General features: G+C 40.9%; 2 protein-coding genes across 13 annotated transcripts in view; one reads left to right on the top strand and one right to left on the bottom strand.

The window, feature by feature from the left end:
- The window catches only part of LOC140224856 (uncharacterized), a 514,095-nt gene that overhangs the window by 71,620 nt on the left and 422,966 nt on the right, over positions 1 to 19,509 (top strand). The window lies entirely within an intron of this gene.
- LOC109041555 (uncharacterized) lies at positions 5,624 to 14,067 on the bottom strand. Of its 2 annotated transcripts, XM_072301677.1 has the most exons (4): positions 13,602 to 14,067; positions 8,005 to 8,493; positions 6,864 to 7,071; positions 5,624 to 6,833 (listed from the first exon to the last, which is right to left on the bottom strand). In XM_072301677.1, exons 2-4 carry the CDS (start codon positions 8,371 to 8,373, stop codon positions 6,598 to 6,600), a joined length of 813 nt encoding a protein of 270 aa, XP_072157778.1. In that variant the 5' UTR covers positions 8,374 to 8,493; positions 13,602 to 14,067; the 3' UTR covers positions 5,624 to 6,597. The 2 variants fall into 2 exon arrangements, with proteins under 2 accessions (XP_072157778.1, XP_072157777.1); XM_072301676.1 differs by having other exon boundaries at positions 5,624 to 7,071; positions 13,602 to 14,065.

Genomic DNA, 19,509 nt, shown 5'->3' with positions numbered 1-19,509 from the left:
GATCTGATAATGCGCTGGTCACAGAATTTTTGTTGATGTACGTTTTTTGCCGAGTTTTACATTTTATAACCAGAGCAAATATGCGTTACATTGACTAATAATGGGCCTGTTGCAAACTTTTGCTAGAGCAAAAATAAGAGTTGTTTCCTATAGATAATGCCTCAAAATTCACGATGAGCGCATCGGAAAACTCTGAAATGCACTCATAACTTCACAATCTGCGTAAGAAATTTGCGTTTTTTTGAGCTTCCCGCTTCAAAAACGATACTACGGCATAGGTGAACATTTTGTTAGAAGAGTCGCTCCATCGTCGGCAATATTCATCATGGCCGACGCTTGCGCAGTTCCGCGCGTGATTCGAGGAGAGTTCAAGGTCAATCAAGGCGGGTGAGGAAAATATGAACGTAAACACGCCGATTGTTATCTGGTCTAATCCTGTTCAGGTGTTATCTCGTCTCATCATAGGTGTTTTGGCGGATTGTCGTCGGCCATGATGAGTATTGCCGACGATGGAACGACTCCTCTAACAAAATGTTCACCTATGCCGTAGTATCGTTTCTGAAGCGGGAAGATCAAAAGAACGCAAATTTCTTACCCAGATTGTGAAGTTATGAGTGCATTTCAGACTTTGCCGATGCGCTCATCGTGATTTTTGAGGCATTATCTATAAGAAACAACTCTTATTTTTGCTCTAGCAAAAGTTTGCAACAGGCCACTGAGGCACACTGAATTCAGTGACCATTCACCTGTATATATGCAAATATAAAAATAAAAAATAAATAAATAAATAAATAAATAAATAAACTGAGTTTGTTGTTTATTTTATTTATTTTTTTATTTGCATATATACAGGTGGACGTGCATTATAATTTGATAAATTTGTGGAAACAACATCTAGCTGAATAAGGCATCAAAACTGTCAGGAACTGTGTCAGATAGTAATCAGAAACACCATGCCCCATGTACATCCACTAATAAAATTTATTGCCAATAATTGTCCTAGTTCATCTTTCCCTGTCAACTTTACAATAAATTTCGTTGTACCATTTTTCTATTGTATTTTGTCTTATCTCACTCTTATCTTCTGTTTTATTAATGATTCAGTTTATTTATTGCGGTGTGAAAAATTTGTCATGTTAATAGTTTCACGAAGGCGAGCTCTCCAACACAGTAGTGTTGGAACCAGCAGCTTGTTGAATTTTGTTTCGTTCTTTTGAGACTGCATTCAGTGAGGATACTTTGTATCTCGTCAGAAATCAGAGGAGTTTTCTATAAAAATGAGCATAGAACAGAGCGAGAAAATTACAATTGACCGACCTCTCTCTCTTGATTCTACCGATTATGGAGAGTTAAAGGAAGTGACGTCACTTGGGTGACTAGCCTTCGTCTATCTCAAAGAAAGGGATGTTTGATCTGAAAAATAAGAACCTAGCCAAAGTCTGAGGATGCCGCGGGCAGTTAAGCAAATAAAATCAGATGATCTTAAACGACATCCGTATCTTAGAAAAGGGTAACGCTTTTTAAAAAAAGAGTATATTTCTTTTTTAGCATGCTTCGATATATTTAATGCCGAAAACGAGATTCTGAACTTCAAATCTTGCGGATTACAGGAAAGCAACGGACCCACCCGAAAACTCTTTCTCGATATTTTGAAATGGAAAAATTTAGTTACGATCCTTTCACTCTGAGTTGCTGGTATAAGTGGTATACCGTCATTTCCTGGACGAAAAAACGCAGCTGCATTCCAAGATTGCAAAATCGATCCAAACAATTCAATTGTGTACCTACAAAGATGTACCTATGCGATTTTTGTCCGAAATTTTCCTGATTTTTGTTCGAGATCAGGGGAAAAATTAGTGAAATTTCAAGTTAGAAGTGCCCGAGCTTCTCCTTTCTCCTGATCAAACAGTAATTTTCAAGCAGGGGAACTGAAACTTTTGTGAAACTGGGTCTTGAAAGTATGTTCCGCATCCGTTTCCGCGGTGTGAATGACCCCGGATTCCATGAAAACGTCACATTTGAAACTTGATTTAAAAGCCTGGCGGCGAGTGAGGCGCTGCAAAGGTGCGGCTGGCGACGATGAAGTCTCCAAGACGACCGCAGTTGCAGCCGTGAGACTCAGCAAAAGCAGAAGAACGCTACAAGAGCATTCGAATGTAGCCAAATTTCTTCCGAAAAATATTCAATTTTCAGAATTTCTATTGAAATATTTTAAAATTTTCACACTTTTTGAAATATTCAAGTAGACAGTAAGACATTGTGAATTGAATGTCACTCAAAATTGAAGCAAATATTCATTAAAAAATTATTTTAGGGATTTCTGATTTGTGTTAACTTGATTTCAAAGAACCATCGACAAGAGATGAGAGAGTTGATTTCAGTCCGTGAACTCTGGAGGAAAATCTTGTTTTTTACTAGGAAATATATATCTAGAGGAAAACAATTACAAATTCTGAGCCTTCCAGCAGGGAATTTTCTCGTGAAAGTCAAGAAAATCGGAGGCTTTTCAAGAAACGGAGAAAATTGAAAATTCCAGACACTTTTTTTGCAGTGTTTTCCAGAAGGGAATTTCCCCTTTAAAATCACGAAAATCGGGGGTTTATCAGGAAATGGAGGAAATTGAAAATTCTTGATACAGTATTTTTATTGGTTTTTTCAGCAGGGAATTTTGCCGCGAAAATCTGGAAAATTAGGGGTTTATAAAAAAATGGTGAAAATTAAAATTTCCAGGAGGGAATGTCCAAGCAACACTTTCCAGGGGGGAATCTACCCGTAAAATAAAGAGAATCGGGAAAATCAGGGACTTATAAAAAAATGGTGAAAATTAAAAATTCTAGGAGGGAATGTCCAAGCGATACTCTCCAGGAGGGAATCTACCCTTGAAAATCAGGAAAATCAGGGGGTTTATCAGGAAATGGAGAAAATCAAGAACTCAGACATTGTTCTTAAAGTAACTTAATTTCCAGTACACTGGAAAAAAAACATATTGGATCTAGAGTCCAGACTCTTAAAAACATCGACAAGAAAAAATACTCTTGATTCAATCGGATCTAAGCTTAAATCAAGGACCCAGCCTCTTAATTCGAGCGGATTTCCTTTTGATTCAAGCTTGAATCTGATCGAATCAAGAATATTTTTTCTTGTCGATGTTTTCACGAGTCTGGACTCTAGATTCAATGTGTTTTTTTTCCAGTGTACATTGCGTTGCATTTTTCACGAGTTTTCTATCCTACTATAAAACACATTGGATCTAGAGTTAAGACTCTTAAAAACATCGACAAGAAAAAATATTCTTGATTCAATCGGATTTAAGCTTAAATTAAGAACCCAGCCTCTTAATTTGAGCGGATTTCCTTTTGATTTAAACTTGAATCTGATTGAATCAAGAACATTTTTTCTTGTCGATGTTTTCACGAGTCTGGACTCTAGATTCAATGTGGTTTTTTTTTTTTTTTTTTTTTTTTTTTTTTTTTTTTTTTTTTTTTTCCTTAATTTGAGCGGATTTCCTTTTGATTTAAACTTAAATCTGATTGAATCAAGAATATTTTTTCTTGACAATGCGTTTTTACGAGTCTGGACTCTAGATTCAATGTGTTTTTTTTTCCAGTATAGGGAAATTTTCCAGGAGGCCCGCATCTCACCTGAAAAAAATTCGGCAACGTGCGGGATGCATACGACGTTCTCCCCGAAACGCGAGAGTAGTCGCAGCGCGCGCCTGCGATCTACATTTCCCTCGGGTTTCATTTGTCACGGAGCAGCTTTGTTTTGTCAAAGCCACGACTCCCCCGCCGACGCAGCAGCGCCAGGATGAGCCTGCCCCGCTCTCGGCTCCCGCGGAAATTATGACGGGGAAAAGAAGCGCTCAAAAATGAAAAACGCCCCCTTAATATCCTCTCCCGATAAGAACACCTTGCCTCTCTCCCTATTTTTCACGGCGCCGCTTTCCGTTTCAATTTGCGACGACATCGCATCACATCGGTCCCGGCCGCCGGGCGAAGATCAAAGGAACTTGTCTACGCCCGAAGGACCTATATCCATCCTGACATGAGCCCTGAGATCCGTAAAAATACACGCACGACAGGGCTCATGTCGAAATAGGCGCAGTTCCTTTCGGTCTAAATGCGTCCGAGTCGTGGCCCAGTTCGAGCGAGGAATACAAAAGAAGACTCTTATCGAATGAGCCCACACATGGGCGTATTTAAATCGAAAGGGACTATCTGTATCGTGGGATGAGCCCTGAGATCCATTATGATGCGGGAATAACACGTCACGATGGAGATAGTTCTATTTGATTTAAAAATGTCAACATGACACGGGTGCGAGGAAGAATACTTAGTGGACTCTGATGTATGGAGCTTCGGGCTCGGTGCAGGGCTTTTTTGGGAATGCACTTATGAGGTTTTGCACCGAAAGGTGCTCGATTCATCCGTGAGATTGGGTCGAGGAGATTTGACCCAGAATTTCGCAGGATGGAGTTCTCGCATGCAGCGGGGGTTTTCGATTTGATGATCTACTCGTCTGTGAAATGTCGTAAGGACACTATGCTGCCATAACGCACTGATTTCTCTGTAAAGCCAACCTAAAAGTTTAAAAAACCTCATAGTGCACACACATAAAAATTGAGGAGTGAAATTCGATGCAGGAGTCTATATAGCGCCCGAAGACCCCAAGTGGTGTGAATGCGAAGTGCAATTAGCACCAGAAAAGCGTATGCCACTCCGTAAAAAGCGTAGATTCTACCCCGAAATAGTGTAAGTCCATCCGTAAAAAGAATAGAATCCGCTCCGAATACTTATATTGTTCAGGCTTTTTTGACGCTAAACAGACAGCGACTCAGAATTTCACTCCAAATTTTTTTACGGCGTAACAGAGAGGCACCATTGCTCACTTTTCGAGCCCAAAATACAAGGTTGCATCTTACGAAGATAAACATCCAAATGCATTTAATTCTGTAACTCGATGGCATCTATGGAAACTTAAATATGGTTTACACGCTCAATGAAAAGACTCAATATTTCAGTGGACTATGAAAGCTAAATCCCAGTTTTTGAAACATTTTTAAAGTATTTTCTTCCGCATAATATCAAAAATTCAAGTCAATGTTTATTATCCTCCAGCGTGGAGAGGACAGAGTTACATGACTTGCCCCACGCTCCTTGATGCAATTATACGTGCGCGTAGGATATTTGAAGTATAACCAACCATTCGAAGGCGCACCTTGTGCCGACTGCCGATGCCTTTTACGAGCCTTGAATGATTTACTACTTCTTCTTTACATGAACTCATTCTTTCATCGCTCGCATGTATTGTGCAGCTTGTATGTAATCAGTTGAGAGACTTGTCTGATTTTATCTTTTACTAGGAACATTTAGTCTGAAAAAGTCAAAATGTGCGCCTTGCTTTCGCTAATTCTCAGATTTTCGTACGCTTTCTTTAAAAAATCCGTGATCCGGTAAAGACGAGTTTATACAGATCAGAAAGACGCTGTATGATCGCTATTCTCCCTCTTTTTCTTAACAGTAGAAAATAGAATCAATGATAAAATTGTAAAATTATTTCAGAACCACAAGTTATATGCAACTGACACACGGACATAATAAATGAACATTTACAAACTATCAAGTAATTTTCCGAACTGATTTTATTCAACATGAAAGTGTTGTGGAGTGCAATATATATATTCTGACAAGTGTGTACTTGTATATAGTTTACCCATGAATAATTTGAAACCAAAATTAGATAGTAAACTTGACCTAATCAAAACAGCTTAAGTTAAAACGAAATACAGAGAACAGAATAGAGGGGGAAACCTTTTGGAAGATCAAAAATTTGGCGTTTCAGTTATACATAAGAAAATCATTTACCCCCGTTTTTCAATTGAAGCGGTAGAATTTTTATACTTCAAGATCATACGTGAAATATGCTTGAAGTTTCCCTATTGAACAGCAGTGCGGTGCCCTTTAATCAATCAATTTTTATCATTACAAAGTCAAAACTATTTCCAAGAGAGAGACTTCCTGACCACCCCGGGCTTTCATTTTTCCACAACTTTTTCTTCACTCATACCTCCATAATATTAAAGTTTTCAAATTTCAAACTCTTACACTACTGAATTCGCAATGTTTGGGTCCTGAATCCGCAAAATTGAAGGTTTCTCCTGAACTCACTCCACGTAACTTCCTTGGCCTCTTCCGTGGGTCTTGAACCAGCCACCAGAAGCTCCGTAGAGATCCACTACGGTCCATCAGCCATCACACTGATCGGACGATTCGCCTCTGTCGCATCGTGTGAATGTTAGTTAAGGTTCCTTCTGAATTCACTCCAAGTGTCTTCCTCGGCCTCTTCCGTGGGTCTCGAACCAGCAACCAGAAGGTCCGCGGAGATCTGCGACGGAGGAGCGTGGAGGTCAAGCCATCACCCTGATTGGACGATCCGCCTCTGTCGCATCGTTTGAATGTCAGTTAAGGTTCCTCCTAAACTCACTCCAAGTGTCCTCCTTGGCCTCTTCCGTGGGTCTCGCGCTCCCATTAGTTAAGTTTCCTTTTGAGTTCACTCCAAGTGTCTTTCTTTGCCTTTTCCATGGGTCTTGCGCTCCCGTTAGTTAAGGTTCCTCCTGAACTCACTCCAAGTGTCCTCCTTGGCCTCCTCCGTGGGTCTGGCGCTCCCGAAGAGGTCCTTGGGCTCGGCAGCCGGCGCGGTCGGGCTCGGCGCCGGGATGGGCGTGATCTTACACATGAGTTTGAGCGGTTTTGCGGCCGCCGGCTTGCAGCCCGTCTTGCAGCCGCTCTTGTGGTTGGACGGACACGGCTGGAATATGAAGGACTGCGGCTGCGGCTGCGGCTGCGTCTGACACGGCTCCTGCCTCTGACACGGCTCCTGGCGCCGCTCGCGCTGCTGACACGGGTTCTGCTCGAGCGGGCGGCAGATGAACTTGTTGGGGCAGTTGGGCAGGGCCTCGCAGGTCATGGGCACGCAGCCGGGGCCGTTGGGGAACTTGATGCACTCGAGCAGGGGCTTCCGAGAGCAACAGGAGTTCGAGCGGGGTTTCGGCTGGCATGGCTGGACGCAGGCCTGCGTGCAGAAAACAAATCAATAGATTTTGACCGTCCCACAGTGAATCGAGTCAGTTCTACTGTGCTAAGGAAAAACGTGTGTAAAAAATTTATGAACATTCGAGAGCTGTAGAATTTCCTTCACTAAAATGCACTATCTCGCGGTGAATGACGTCATAAGCGGTATGCTTTAATGAGCGATATCTTCGTCAATATTGAGCGTAACGCTTGAACTGATCATCTTATGTTTTGCTGATCTACAAGTTGAAATCATCAATCCACGATTTTATAACTACCATAACTGCGAGCTGATTGTTAAAATTGATAGACAAAGCTATAGACAAAGAAGACAAAAGGGATATGGAGGGATCCCATTGGTGGAAGCGGGTGATCGCAATGGACAAAGGGGGTAACTAATAGATTAAATAACGGCAACCTACTAGGGGCCCAATAGTAAGTCTATAATTTTCTCGTTTGGTCATAGGAACCAACCATTTCAACCAATAGTATCGCTCCATACTCCTTATGTCATCTTTATCTGTAGCTATGTCTATCAATTTCAACAATTAGCCCGCTGACCCACACGGACACAAAAACTTCGTGCGTCGGACCCGAAGTTGAGGACATATGGATCACTGAAGTTTTCGGATCACGTATCTAAAAACTTGAGGTCCAGCTGCTGAAGTTCGGGTCAGACAGCTGAAGTACTTCGATAAATAGCAAAGTGCCTGAATGCCTATGACCAGAACTTCGGCAGCTCGACCTCAAGTTTTCGGGTGCGTGATCAGAAAACTCCAGAGATCCATATGACCTCAACGTTGGGTACCATGCACGGAGTTTTTTCCTCCGTACATGCAATATGATTTTCTGGTATGGTGATGTGCTTCACCAACCATATCACCTGGTTCATGACCAGGTTCTTTTAGTTCAAGTACGATTTTCGGAACCATACCTGCGACGGGCAGGCTTGGAGCTGGGGCTGCTGACACGACGCCCTGCGCGGCTGACAGCGACAGCAGTTCTGCCCGGCCCCGTCCTGCGGGATGTAGCAGACGATGCACTCTTCCTTCCGCTTGCACTGCGTTTGTTGCGGACAGCACCTGGTCTGTTGTTGCCGTTGGTTGTTGCAGGCGGTCTGTTGTTGCCGCTGCTTGTTGCAGGAGCAGGCGCCACCGGCTATGCGCGCGCACGCCTCTCGCGGGAACTGCAACTCCGGCCCCTGGCAGAAGTCGACCGAGTCCGTCTGCGGGACCCCGAAGCAGCCGCAGGTCAGGGCTCGCCCGCCTCCGCACATCCCTGGACACCGGTGCGGTTGCGACATTCAGGATTTTCTGTCGCCTCACTCGTCCTGTATCAACGTCGTTTCCATGGTCGACCTGTGTTACTTTTTGGGTTGAAAGGGAGCTTCACCATCGCCTGCTCTCACTGCAGCGATTACACCCTGGAATTTTGGGAAAAAGTTGATTAATTGGAGTATTTCTGACAAACTGAACTAGAGACAGGAGGGAAAGAAAGAAGTGTGCTCGTTAGTCGAGGGCCGTAAGAATCAATTGGAATTATTATGAAACGCCAGTGACACTGGAAAAAAAACAAGCAGAAAAATCCAACATGAATATGTTGGAAAAGCGTGCCGAATAACTAAAATGTTGGACACATACCTACTATTTTCACGTCTTTGTTATTTGCATCAATTGGTACTTTTTGCTAAATTTGGGAGAAAATATTGATTCATGAACGTTGAATGTAAATTGATTTTAAAGAGTCCGTCCAATTATCTTGATTTTAAGCTGATATGCGGCATTTCGCACGACCGTGATTTGGGCGAACTGCCGTGCATCGAAATCGCGTTGAGTTAATCTCTTTGGATTTCGAACTGTAACTTCTCTCCTATTCGGCCGATTTTTACAAATGAGGTCTCTTTTTATTTGTACTTTAACGGAAAGTAAGGAAAAACTCGCTAAATAACGGAAAACAATTTTTGTGAAAATTTGGTGGATCCTGGCGTCACGGTGAATGGTTAATCGGGCGTGGAAGATAATAGGTTCGACGAGGCGACCCTCTCCTCGCCGTCTTTTATTGCCTTGCTCGAAACCTGACACCCAAAGCTATATCGGGAGATAACTGCGGTGGTTTGAGTGGATTTCTGCAGGGGCCACGGTTAGTACATGGTATAAAAGAGTCACGAGGCTCATCACAGATTGCACTTGCAGTGCAAGACGCTCATTGGCTAAACAGTTTTGGCGGGAAAGAAGGTTCTAGAGTTGAGTCCTCCGAGCGTAAGAAAGCTTCTATGAGGTTTTTGTCAAATGAAATAATACGGTTTTGACAGGAAAATGTTCTCAAGGGTTCCCAATTAGCAGTTCATTCGGTTTTTTGGTAAGAGACCATCAGGGCTTGACAGTATAATGGTTCAAAGACAAGAAAACGGGTCCGAGGAAAAAAATATTTGGACGGCCCGTTGAATAGCATTGGTTGATCGGTGTGCTGTACTATGGTACATCCGAGTGATTTCAAAAAGCGAGCCCTACTGGCACGCTTAAAAACACATTGGATCTAGAGTCCAGACTCTTAAAAACATTGACAAGAAAAAATACTTTTGATTCAATCAGATTTAAGCTTGAATCAAGAACCAAGCCTCTTAATTTGAGCGGATTTCCTTTTGATTTAAGCTTAAATCTGATTGAATCAAGAGTTCGTTTTCTTGTCAATGTTTTCTAGAGTCTGGACTCTTGATCAAATGTGTTTTTTTTTTTTTCCAGTGGACGCCCAGTTTGCGCTACGACGTCATCGATAACTTGTGTGATGACGGCATCAATTACTTGCGCGATGACTTCTTCCGTGGTTTCACTACCTGATGACCTCACCTAGATGGCATGGTGAAATTTACAGATGTTAAATATGTTGAATTTTAGGAGTTGATTTCAGTAATTTTCGATGCAAGAATCGTACTCCACGTAAAGTTTTGGTTTCGGAACATATATTAGAATGCTTAACTCTGTACCTTGTCTAGTGGTCCATTGCGGAGCTGTCTAAATGCGCGAAAGCGCATTCTAAAATAATTCCCCGGGACATAACTCAATTATGGTCCCAGGATTAGCTAGGGAAAGATTATTCGGATACGATTAATTTCAGTCTCCTAAAACAAACTAAAAGCGCAAAAAATAAAGCGCAAACGAAGGAGCCGCTGAAAAATTAATGCGGCGAAGCGGGCTCTAATCGCGCTCGGCTCACATCTCATTTCCTCCTCGCGAACTGCACGCGTCTCCATTCATTCATCTTTCGCCGAGATCGTTATCCGAATGACTAATTGAATGTCATCACGGTCGGAGCCACAAAAAATGACACTTCCGGTCCCCTTCTGACCCCTCGTGAACCCCCTCCGTGGGGCGGGGGCCCCCGAAATAAACAAGCTTCCGCCGCGAGGCCACCTGTTGCCAAATAGCGCTGAAAATTAGCAATGGAGCTTTTGCATGTGGCAGAAATTTGCCATTTCGTCGTTCTCCTCACGAAAGAACGTACCTCCATTCCAATGTTGCCAAATATCTCCTCGCAAATTACATATTGATCAGGAGGATCTTTGGCAATTCTAATTGAGAATTTTACTGATTTTACATGCCTCAAATTGCTTACAAAAATGAAACTTTGGGTTAAAAATTACACAGGCACATTTTGGTGAAATTAATTAATTGTTTGAGACAATGTTGCAACCTTGGATTGTAGTTACGTTCCTTCGTGAGGGATACGACGATTAAAGCGCTGATCCCAACGTAAAATTTCGCGAGAAGCACCACTGAAAAAAATGGTAGATTATACCATATTCTGACACAGTGATACGAATATGGTAATAAACACCAGACTCTATGGTTGAATTTCCCTATCGTGGCGAGCATCTTTAGAGGTCTGGTGAATACTACTATAATTCTTGTTATTTTCACTAAATAATATCATTGTGTAAAAAATCAAGTAGTCTTATAGAAGATGTTACCATACTTTTTTTCAGTGCGCGATAATGCTACTGGTTTTCTTTGATTTCAACTCTAAAACTCAAGAAAGCTCTTGAACTTGAAGCCGTAATGGAGGGGATATCCCACGCTACCCTGAGAGTCCACTTCTATATCAAGACTTTTCCATGCAATGATAGGGAGAAAATGCATTAACAGGGTTGCTGGCCATATTCTGTTTGGGGACTCCAAAACTGAAAACACAACAACCTTGCTAATGTATGTGCTCCCTACCTTATTTGCATGGAGAGTTTGACCAGATATTGTATGTAGAGGTGGACTCTCAGGATAGCGTGGGATATCTTCTTCATTTTGGCCTCAACTTCAGAGGTTTTTTTGAGCTTGGGAGTTGATATCAGAGAAAACCAGTGGCATTATCGTGTTTCTCGCGAACTTATACGTAAGGATCAATACTCAAATCGCAAATTCCTCATACATGCAACATTTCCATTGAAACCCATGTAAAATATCCACGTTTGGCAACGTTGGCCAAGACGCTGGTGAAGTCATTACCTCGCCTAGTTGAAATCCGGAGGACACTAAAGACTCACCCCACCCCGCTACAATTTATTCGGTTAATTACTGTCTGTTTATTTTGGCACTAACCGTGCACGGTCGAAATGATTTCAGAGGTCCTTGAACCACTGCAAAGACGGGAGTCTTGCGGGAGTTTTCGCCCCCCCCCCCCCCCCCCGCCGTCAAAGAGACCGTAGGAGCTTAAAGAGCAGCACGTTTGCTAAAATGAGACGCGGGGAGGCATGGAAGAGAGATCAGCACTGCAGATCGTTTCTCAAATGGACGTACTTCTATCTAACGGAACTATGTGCATTAAGACATGAGTCCTGAGACCCATAAGAATGTGTGCATAACAGGGCTCACGTCATGATGCGTATAGTTCCGTTTGATAGAAATACGTCCAACTATGATCTTTTGCGGAAAAAGGGACTCATGTTACGGGGACAACATTTTCAGTCGAGCGACTTTCGTTGCATTTGGGTTGAGGGACTGAATTTTAAGATTTCTTTGGGAGACACTCTCAGGTGTTCTATAAAATTCGTCTTATAAATTTCGCAGTCAAATTCATAAATTTCGTGCTATGAACATGGAGGCTAGGAATCTCAAATATATTTTACTCGAAAGAACTTTGTTTTTTAAAATGCCAACTTTAGACAGCCATGAATCGGGTTTGTCTAACAATACGAGGCATAAGTTTTCCAATGATTTTAGTAAATACTTTTCTAAATCTTTGTAGAAGGGGGCCTCTTTTCTCGCTTTACTGCGAAATTAAATATATTTCACTGTCAACTGCACTGCGTTTGAGAAACAAATTATAATTAATAAAATTAAATATTAAATAAGCCAATGATATACCGTTAAACGGTAATTCCGGCATGTCTGTTCCCCCTGTGTCCTAATTTTTCTATTTTTAAGTTTGTTCTTCCTCCTGAATACTAATTCTCATTTTATTTATTTCTCAAAATTTCTTGAGGTCTACTGTTTTTTTTTTTTTTTTTTTTTTTTTTTTTTTTTTTTTTTTTTTTTTTTTTTTTTTTTTTTTACTATCCTCCTTTTAGTATTTTATATTTTTTTATTTAAAGAAAACAGCCATAAACAAAGAAAAATAAAGTGAATATCGTTTCTTTTCACAGTCGCGAGCAACCCACGGTTGTATACATCCATTTGTTCAATAATTTGTTTTTTCGTTTAATTTTTGCGTTTTATACTTTTAAAACCTAATCAAATGTTTTTTCTGTCTGTTTCAGGTGAGTTTCCAAATTACTTTGTAAATGCGGCTCAAACTATCTGCTCAGTAAGATAAATTTCAAATAACTTTATCTCCTTCACATATTTGCACTTTATGCAAATTGTTTTATTGTCCTTGCCAAGGTGGTTATTTCGGCAAAAATATCGAATCGTAGACATTAAAAACTATATAAAAAAACTCACAACATTTCAAAACTTGACTCCTCAAAAACCTTTAAAATGCTCGCTTTAGGGAACGTTCTTTCGGGCATTGTTCCAAGTAAAATTTACTTGTGGTAAAATTTTAGTAAAATGTGTGTAAAAAGTATTAAAAGCTATTAAAATATTAACTGCATCACTTAACAAAAATGCTGGAAAACTCATCAAAAAGTAGTCATTCTTTTTTAAGTAAATTTCAAGAAAAGTAAAATTGTTTACTTAAATAAATAGCCGAAATTATTTCTCTAAAACGAAATACTGAACAGTTTAAACATTTTTGAGAATTTTTTTCTAAATTTGATTGCTACTTAGGTACTAAGCAAAGCGTAGCGTATTTTTAAGAGGTAGGAGATCAAGTCTGCGTGACGCGGTTGCGTGGCGCTAAGACGCTGAGAGGATTTGCAATTTCGAATTTCAACGTGACACAATTTGCGAACGACCCCTGTGGACCATTCCTTCCGATAGTTAAATTATCGAGGTTTAAAAGTTTTTTCAATCGCCGTCCGACTCCTAACGACGCAATTACCGCGTACGCAGACAAAATCCCTAATTCGAAAAGCGTTTAACAATACGGAGAAAGCATCACCTGCTATCCGGCGAGAATGATAATAGCGTCAAGTTGCAGTGAATGACGTCATGACGTCATCTTCCTCCGGGAGCGGGGCAGGGCGTCGGGGCGCACGTTCGCCGAGAAAGATTAATTTTTTCCGTTGTAAAATTGGCGCGGGCGATAATTGACTGGAAATATAACCTCTCGACGGAACCCGGGTTCCTTTAATGCATTTTTTCTGTCTCTCTCGACGAGTTCCCGTTCATGGCGCTCTATTCACAGCCGCGAACCAATTAACTCCGTTTAAGGGGTCCCACGCCGACGGAACAACAAGTTCCGGGAACGCGGAGGAACTGAGAATTTACTTCGGGGTTTTTTTTTTCTTATTTCTATTGAGGTTTATCACTTGGAATTTGGACACTGTAATTTTGGAACTAACCTGAAATTTCGACTGGCCTCCGGCGAGGAAGAGCGAGGCAGGTTGTCATGGATGGTGTCGGGAAAAATTTCCGGCGCTACCAACCTTTGAATCGTAGTTTTCGCCCGTTGTGGACACTGATAAAACAGGGTGCTTGGCTGAAGCATGACTATTCATGAATTTGCCGCCAAGAATTTTTTCTATTCTGATTCGAGCGGAGTTTTTTTTTTTTTTTTTTTTTTTAATACAAAAAAATTAATGCTTGGGTTAAGCAAAAAAGTAGTTTACAGTAAGCAGAAAAATTCTTGATTTGAGATAAGTTACTTCTTGGCGGCAAATTTAAGATTCTTTTCTTCTCAGTGTAAGATATGTTCCATCATGAAGAGGACCCAGTGCTGCCATTTCTTGGGATTGATTCCGGATTTCGGAAGTTTTCAAATGATCGGAACTTTCCCCGGAATTTGCGAAATTTCCGGAATTTTCAGCTATTTTCAGATTTTGGTGGGAGTTCGTGGTTTTCCGTCTGTTTGACCGATTATTTGATTAAACTTGCTGATTTGTTTCTATCAAGTTAGGCAAGCTTCGGAATTGAATGCGGGCGTATTTCGGCAATTTTTCCGGAACTTCTGAAAAATCGAACTTTTTCTCGGAACTTCGGGAAATTGGAATTAATTCCGGGGTTCCCGGAAGGTTTAATGTAACAAAATGGCAGCATTGGTTTCTGAGCCGACTCAAAAATGATTGTCAAAAATAATATTTATCCGTACACACACTTTTAATACCGCGGTGCTATAGAAAAACGCCCTATGAACATTCGAATGTTCCCAGATTTCCTCTCAGAAAATATGTAATTTTTTTTTAGAAACTTTACACTTTTTTTTTCTTGAAATTTTTTGACACTTGAGATTAAATTGCGAATAAAATGCTTTGGAAATTTAGAGGAGAAATATTTACGTATTTTTCGAAAATTTGTTCTCTATTAAAGACAATTTTCCAACAGCTGAAGGCTTATACGGCGTTTTTCCTTAGCACGGTAGAATATTCAACGAGAAAAAAAAAAAAAATTAAAAAAGAACAGGTTACATCTCCATATCCGCGGGTTGGTGTCGATTCATCAATTACCATTTCCTTCCTTCTTTCCCCACTCCAACCGCTATTGTCTCCGCTGGGTCCCAGCGGGCAGTTCAATCACACCATTAGCCCTGATCGCAGACTCTCCCGTCACATTTGGACGTATTTATGCCAAAAGGAACTATATGCATAGGGTTTGCGTGCAACATAGTACCTTTTAGCATGAATATTTCCATTTGAAGTGAGGTTAGGGCAAAAGGTCCCCTTTCAGAAAAAGAATAGATTGCGTATGAGAGACGAGGGAATTTCAGCGGGCATCCAAACGTTTTCACAATGAATTTCGAATCGCAGAATCGATGCCATTCCATACAAGAAATTATCTCATTTTTTCAAATTCGTTGTTGAATCATTATCATCCACTCCCGGATTCCCTAAATTTTGAATTTTGGTCCGATGTATCTTTGAAAAATGAGAAAAAATACTCTAATCCCTCACTCATCCTGCGATAGGCGTGTAGTATCACATTTAAATGAAGGCGAAATGAAAAACGCATGGCTGCAAATCCGTATAATTGAACGTGTGCGTAGATCAGGAAAACAGCTTGCAATTTGGTGATACCACTATTCGTGCTCTGCGGTAGACGTGTAGTATCTCACTTAAATGAAGGCGAAATGAAAAGGCATGACTCCAAGTCAATAAAAATACTCGTGTCACGGGATCAGCGTGTAGTTTGGTCTTACCACTATTCGTGCTCTGCGGTTGGCGTTTAGTATCACACGTTAATGAAGGCGAAATGAAAAGGCATGACTCTAAGTCGATAAAAATACTCAATGGTCAAAAACTGACCAGCGTGTCATGGGGTCAGCGTGTAGTTTGGTCATACCACTATTCGTACTCTGCGGTAGGCGTGTAGTATCACACACATATGAAGGCGAAATGAAAAGCGCATGGCTGTAAGTCAATATAATTGAACGAGTGCTTAGGGCATCGAAACATTTTGGATGTTGGTGATATCACTATTCGTGCTTTGCGGTAGGCATGCCGTGTAGTGTCACACCTAATTGAAGGCGAAATGAAAAACGCTCGGCTGCAAGTGAATAAAATTTACCTAATGATCAAGAACCATTGGTCAACCATTGGTTTTTGTCAAGTTGAATCGAAAAGGGCACCCTCCAAGGGCCGTTCAAGTATTACGTAATGCACTTTGCCCGATTCTTTGACCTCCCTTCCCCCCTTTTAACGCATCCGTAACGCAGCCCTGCACCCCACTTTTTTGATTTACGTAACGCTGGTCTCCCCTCCCCCCCTTTCAAAAATTCAAGAAAACGCTGGGAAAAGAGCTTGAAAAAAATGTTTTTTTTTTCTTTTTTAGATATTTCGCTGAAAAACGAGGGGAAGAGATCAAAAATACGCGCCGAAAGTATTTATTCGGGAGGAGCGGTAATTTCAAATCACCGGGAAAAAAACACATTAGATCTAGAGTCCAGACTCTTAAAAACATCGACAAGAAAACATATTCTTGATTCAATCAGATTTAAGCTTAAATCAAGAACCCAGCCTTTTAATTTGAGCGGATTTCCTTTCGATGTAAGCTTACATCTGATTGAATCAAGAGTCCTTTTTCTTGTCAATGTTTTCAAGAATCTGGACTCTAGATCCAATGTATTTTTTTTCCAGTGTTATTTTCCAAAGTTTCTCCCTATTCCCCGGCTCAAATGCGTTGCGTAACGCTGGGCTTGATACCCCCTCCCCCCTAACTTCGTTACGTATTACTTGAATGGCCTCTCAGAGATCTCACACGTTAAGTTTTCTCGCAGTGAGACGATCGGCAACAGGGCGTCGATTTGAGCTTTGTGAGCGCGTTTGGAGTAAAAGTGCGACCGAAAGCTGAAATATTAATTAATGGGTCGGCGCGGCGGCTGTGGCGCTTGGTTTCGCTGCATTCAGCGACCTGTGCACCTCCTCCACATTTTTCGCCCTTTTTTCGCCCGTTTCCTTTCAGACTCATCAATTTCATTTTCCGGCGACACCTTCTTATTACCTTACACACCTCCCCTCCCTCTTGTGACAGGGGATATAATTCATTACGCGCGTTGCTTGTGGCGCACTCGTAATGTTTTTATCGGTTTTGCTCTCTCATTACGCGAGTATCTTTCTTTAAGTTTAATTCTCCTACGGCGGAAAGCATTATGATGGCCAAAGTACGAAACCACATACCTCATTTGCGGTGTTTCAAAATGTTTGCTCCTATTTGATTTTTTTGAGAATGATCCTCAGCTTTATCGCTTGAAATTTTTACAGGATATTCTTTTAACATAGAAGAAAAATCTAGGATGTTTTCAAGAAATTAACTATTTAACTAGTTTTCCACGGAAAAAATAAAGTATGACTCGAAATCTGCAAGGTCCCAAACGCAGATACGTGGTTTCGCACCTTGGCTACGGATTGGTGTATAGTTCTTGGAGGTGACGAAAAATTCGCAGTCTCTCATTTTCTCGAGGATAATTTTTTCTCTAAATTGCATTTTTTAAAACTTAATCTATCGAGCAAAATATTGAAAAAATTCACATCACGTCTTTCTCCACCCAAAACAAGGTGATTGAATTGAACTCCAATAATCCAAAATTTCTACGTGTAAATAATGTTTCTACCGGGAGACACACAACTTTTCAAACTGAAAACGACACTGATTTCTTTTATTTCACCCAAAAACCAGCAAGAGTTGGCCAGGAATCTTATTTCTTTTCGGCCAGGAATTATATTTTTCAGTTTAAAGAAGATTAATGCGAGTCAACTTTGCGATATTGTAATTGCGTTATATTCCCTCGCCCTTAAAACCACAAAATACTACCACAACTTCAGTGGATCTTACATGACCCTGGTTCATGGACTCGCATCGTCTCGAACAACGCCTATTTTTCTCGCCAAAAATTCTTAACAATCAAGTAAAGCAATTTTTAACAAGACTTACCTTTCCACCGGGAAAGTTCACGCTTCGAGAATCATTATATCCGGTCGCGCGGCCGAATTGGACTTCATTTTGCGATCATGAACTACAATTTCAAAATCATATAAAAAAGCACTTATCTGCATACGGAAATCATTGCAAATACGTTGATCTACATATAGTGAGCTGGAATTTGTAGTACCTAATTGAAAAAGGCAGTCCGATTCGTGTCACGCGGTTCTTGTGGAACCGTAATTCAATAGCGCGAAGCATTATTTTAGGGTTGGACGGCATAGCAGCCGGAGAGGCCTCCCCAGAAGCGAAATTTTTAAGGGACACCGGACCGGCATTGGCGTATCCAGCAAATTGGCAACATCGTTTTTCTCCATTTAAATCTATGGAAATGTATCGAATCTTGGAGGAGCCAAGTGCTCTGACAGAATCGATTATTTATTATAAGTTTAAACGGACGGAATCCGGTGATGCCAAATTGCTGGAACCGCCTCTGCGGACCGGAGGGAAAGATTCGTCCCTACTGGAAAATGAGGGCGGAGCTATTCAGAAAACATTGAGCAGTTTGCGCATCGAGTCATCGCTGCTCACCACACAAGAGAACGTAACTACGTTTCAGCGTTGCAAAATTTCCTCTCACAAATTGGTTTTTGAAGTGGGCTGTTTGGCGTTCCTTTCAGACTTTTCATCAATTTTTTATCTGGCCACACCGAAAAGTTACATAACTTTTGGACAGGAACTGCACAGTTATACCATTGAAATAAATTGCATTGTTTGGGTTATTTTTGCAATTTTTGGATGGGTTTACGTTCTGTGTCTGTGCCTCGAGTCAGCATTGAGCCTCTTCACTCTGCCCTCATAGAAAAACGTCATATGAGGCTTCAAACGTCGCCATATTTCTTTTGATAAAATACGAATTTTCTGGAAAAGTTTTGAAAATTTTTTTTTCCAAATTTTGAATCAACATTTCAAAATCTAATCGAAAAATTTCAAGTGAAAATATTCGTGAATGCGAGGTATTAATGAGGGTCGTTTTTGGGCCAACCGTAGCTGAATTATCTTAACTCTGCGATTTTTTCCTCATTGAGAGTCGATTTTAAGGAATTTATTATGATTTGATCGTTTTCGTTTTACTCCTGGATCTGATATTGACCTGAACATGAGTCGGAAGGCCGATTTTGGCATAAAATGCGGGTTTCGCGGGTTGACCGTCGAATGTAAAAAAAAATCGTATTTTTCTCCAACAACGTCGGCCTTCAGAGACATGTTAAGGCCAGTATCAGACCTTAGAATCGACAGAAAATGACAAAATCATGATGCATTTCGTATTTGGACCGCGTTAAGCAGAAAGGAACCAAGCCACATCAGCTATTGCCAAATTTAACTAGACAATTTAATTTTTTCCGTGAAGACAGTTGTGCGTATTTTCATGCAAATTTCAGTGAATTTTCTGCATAGTACAAAGCAAATTCTCCGACATTTTCAAAGGAATCCGC

This window comes from Bemisia tabaci, chromosome 6 (assembly GCF_918797505.1).
Source record: "Bemisia tabaci chromosome 6, PGI_BMITA_v3".
Taxonomy (NCBI): Eukaryota; Metazoa; Arthropoda; class Insecta; order Hemiptera; family Aleyrodidae; genus Bemisia; species Bemisia tabaci.
The sequence above is the reverse complement of the archived record's forward strand: the minus strand, read 5'-3'. Positions and strand labels throughout refer to the sequence as shown.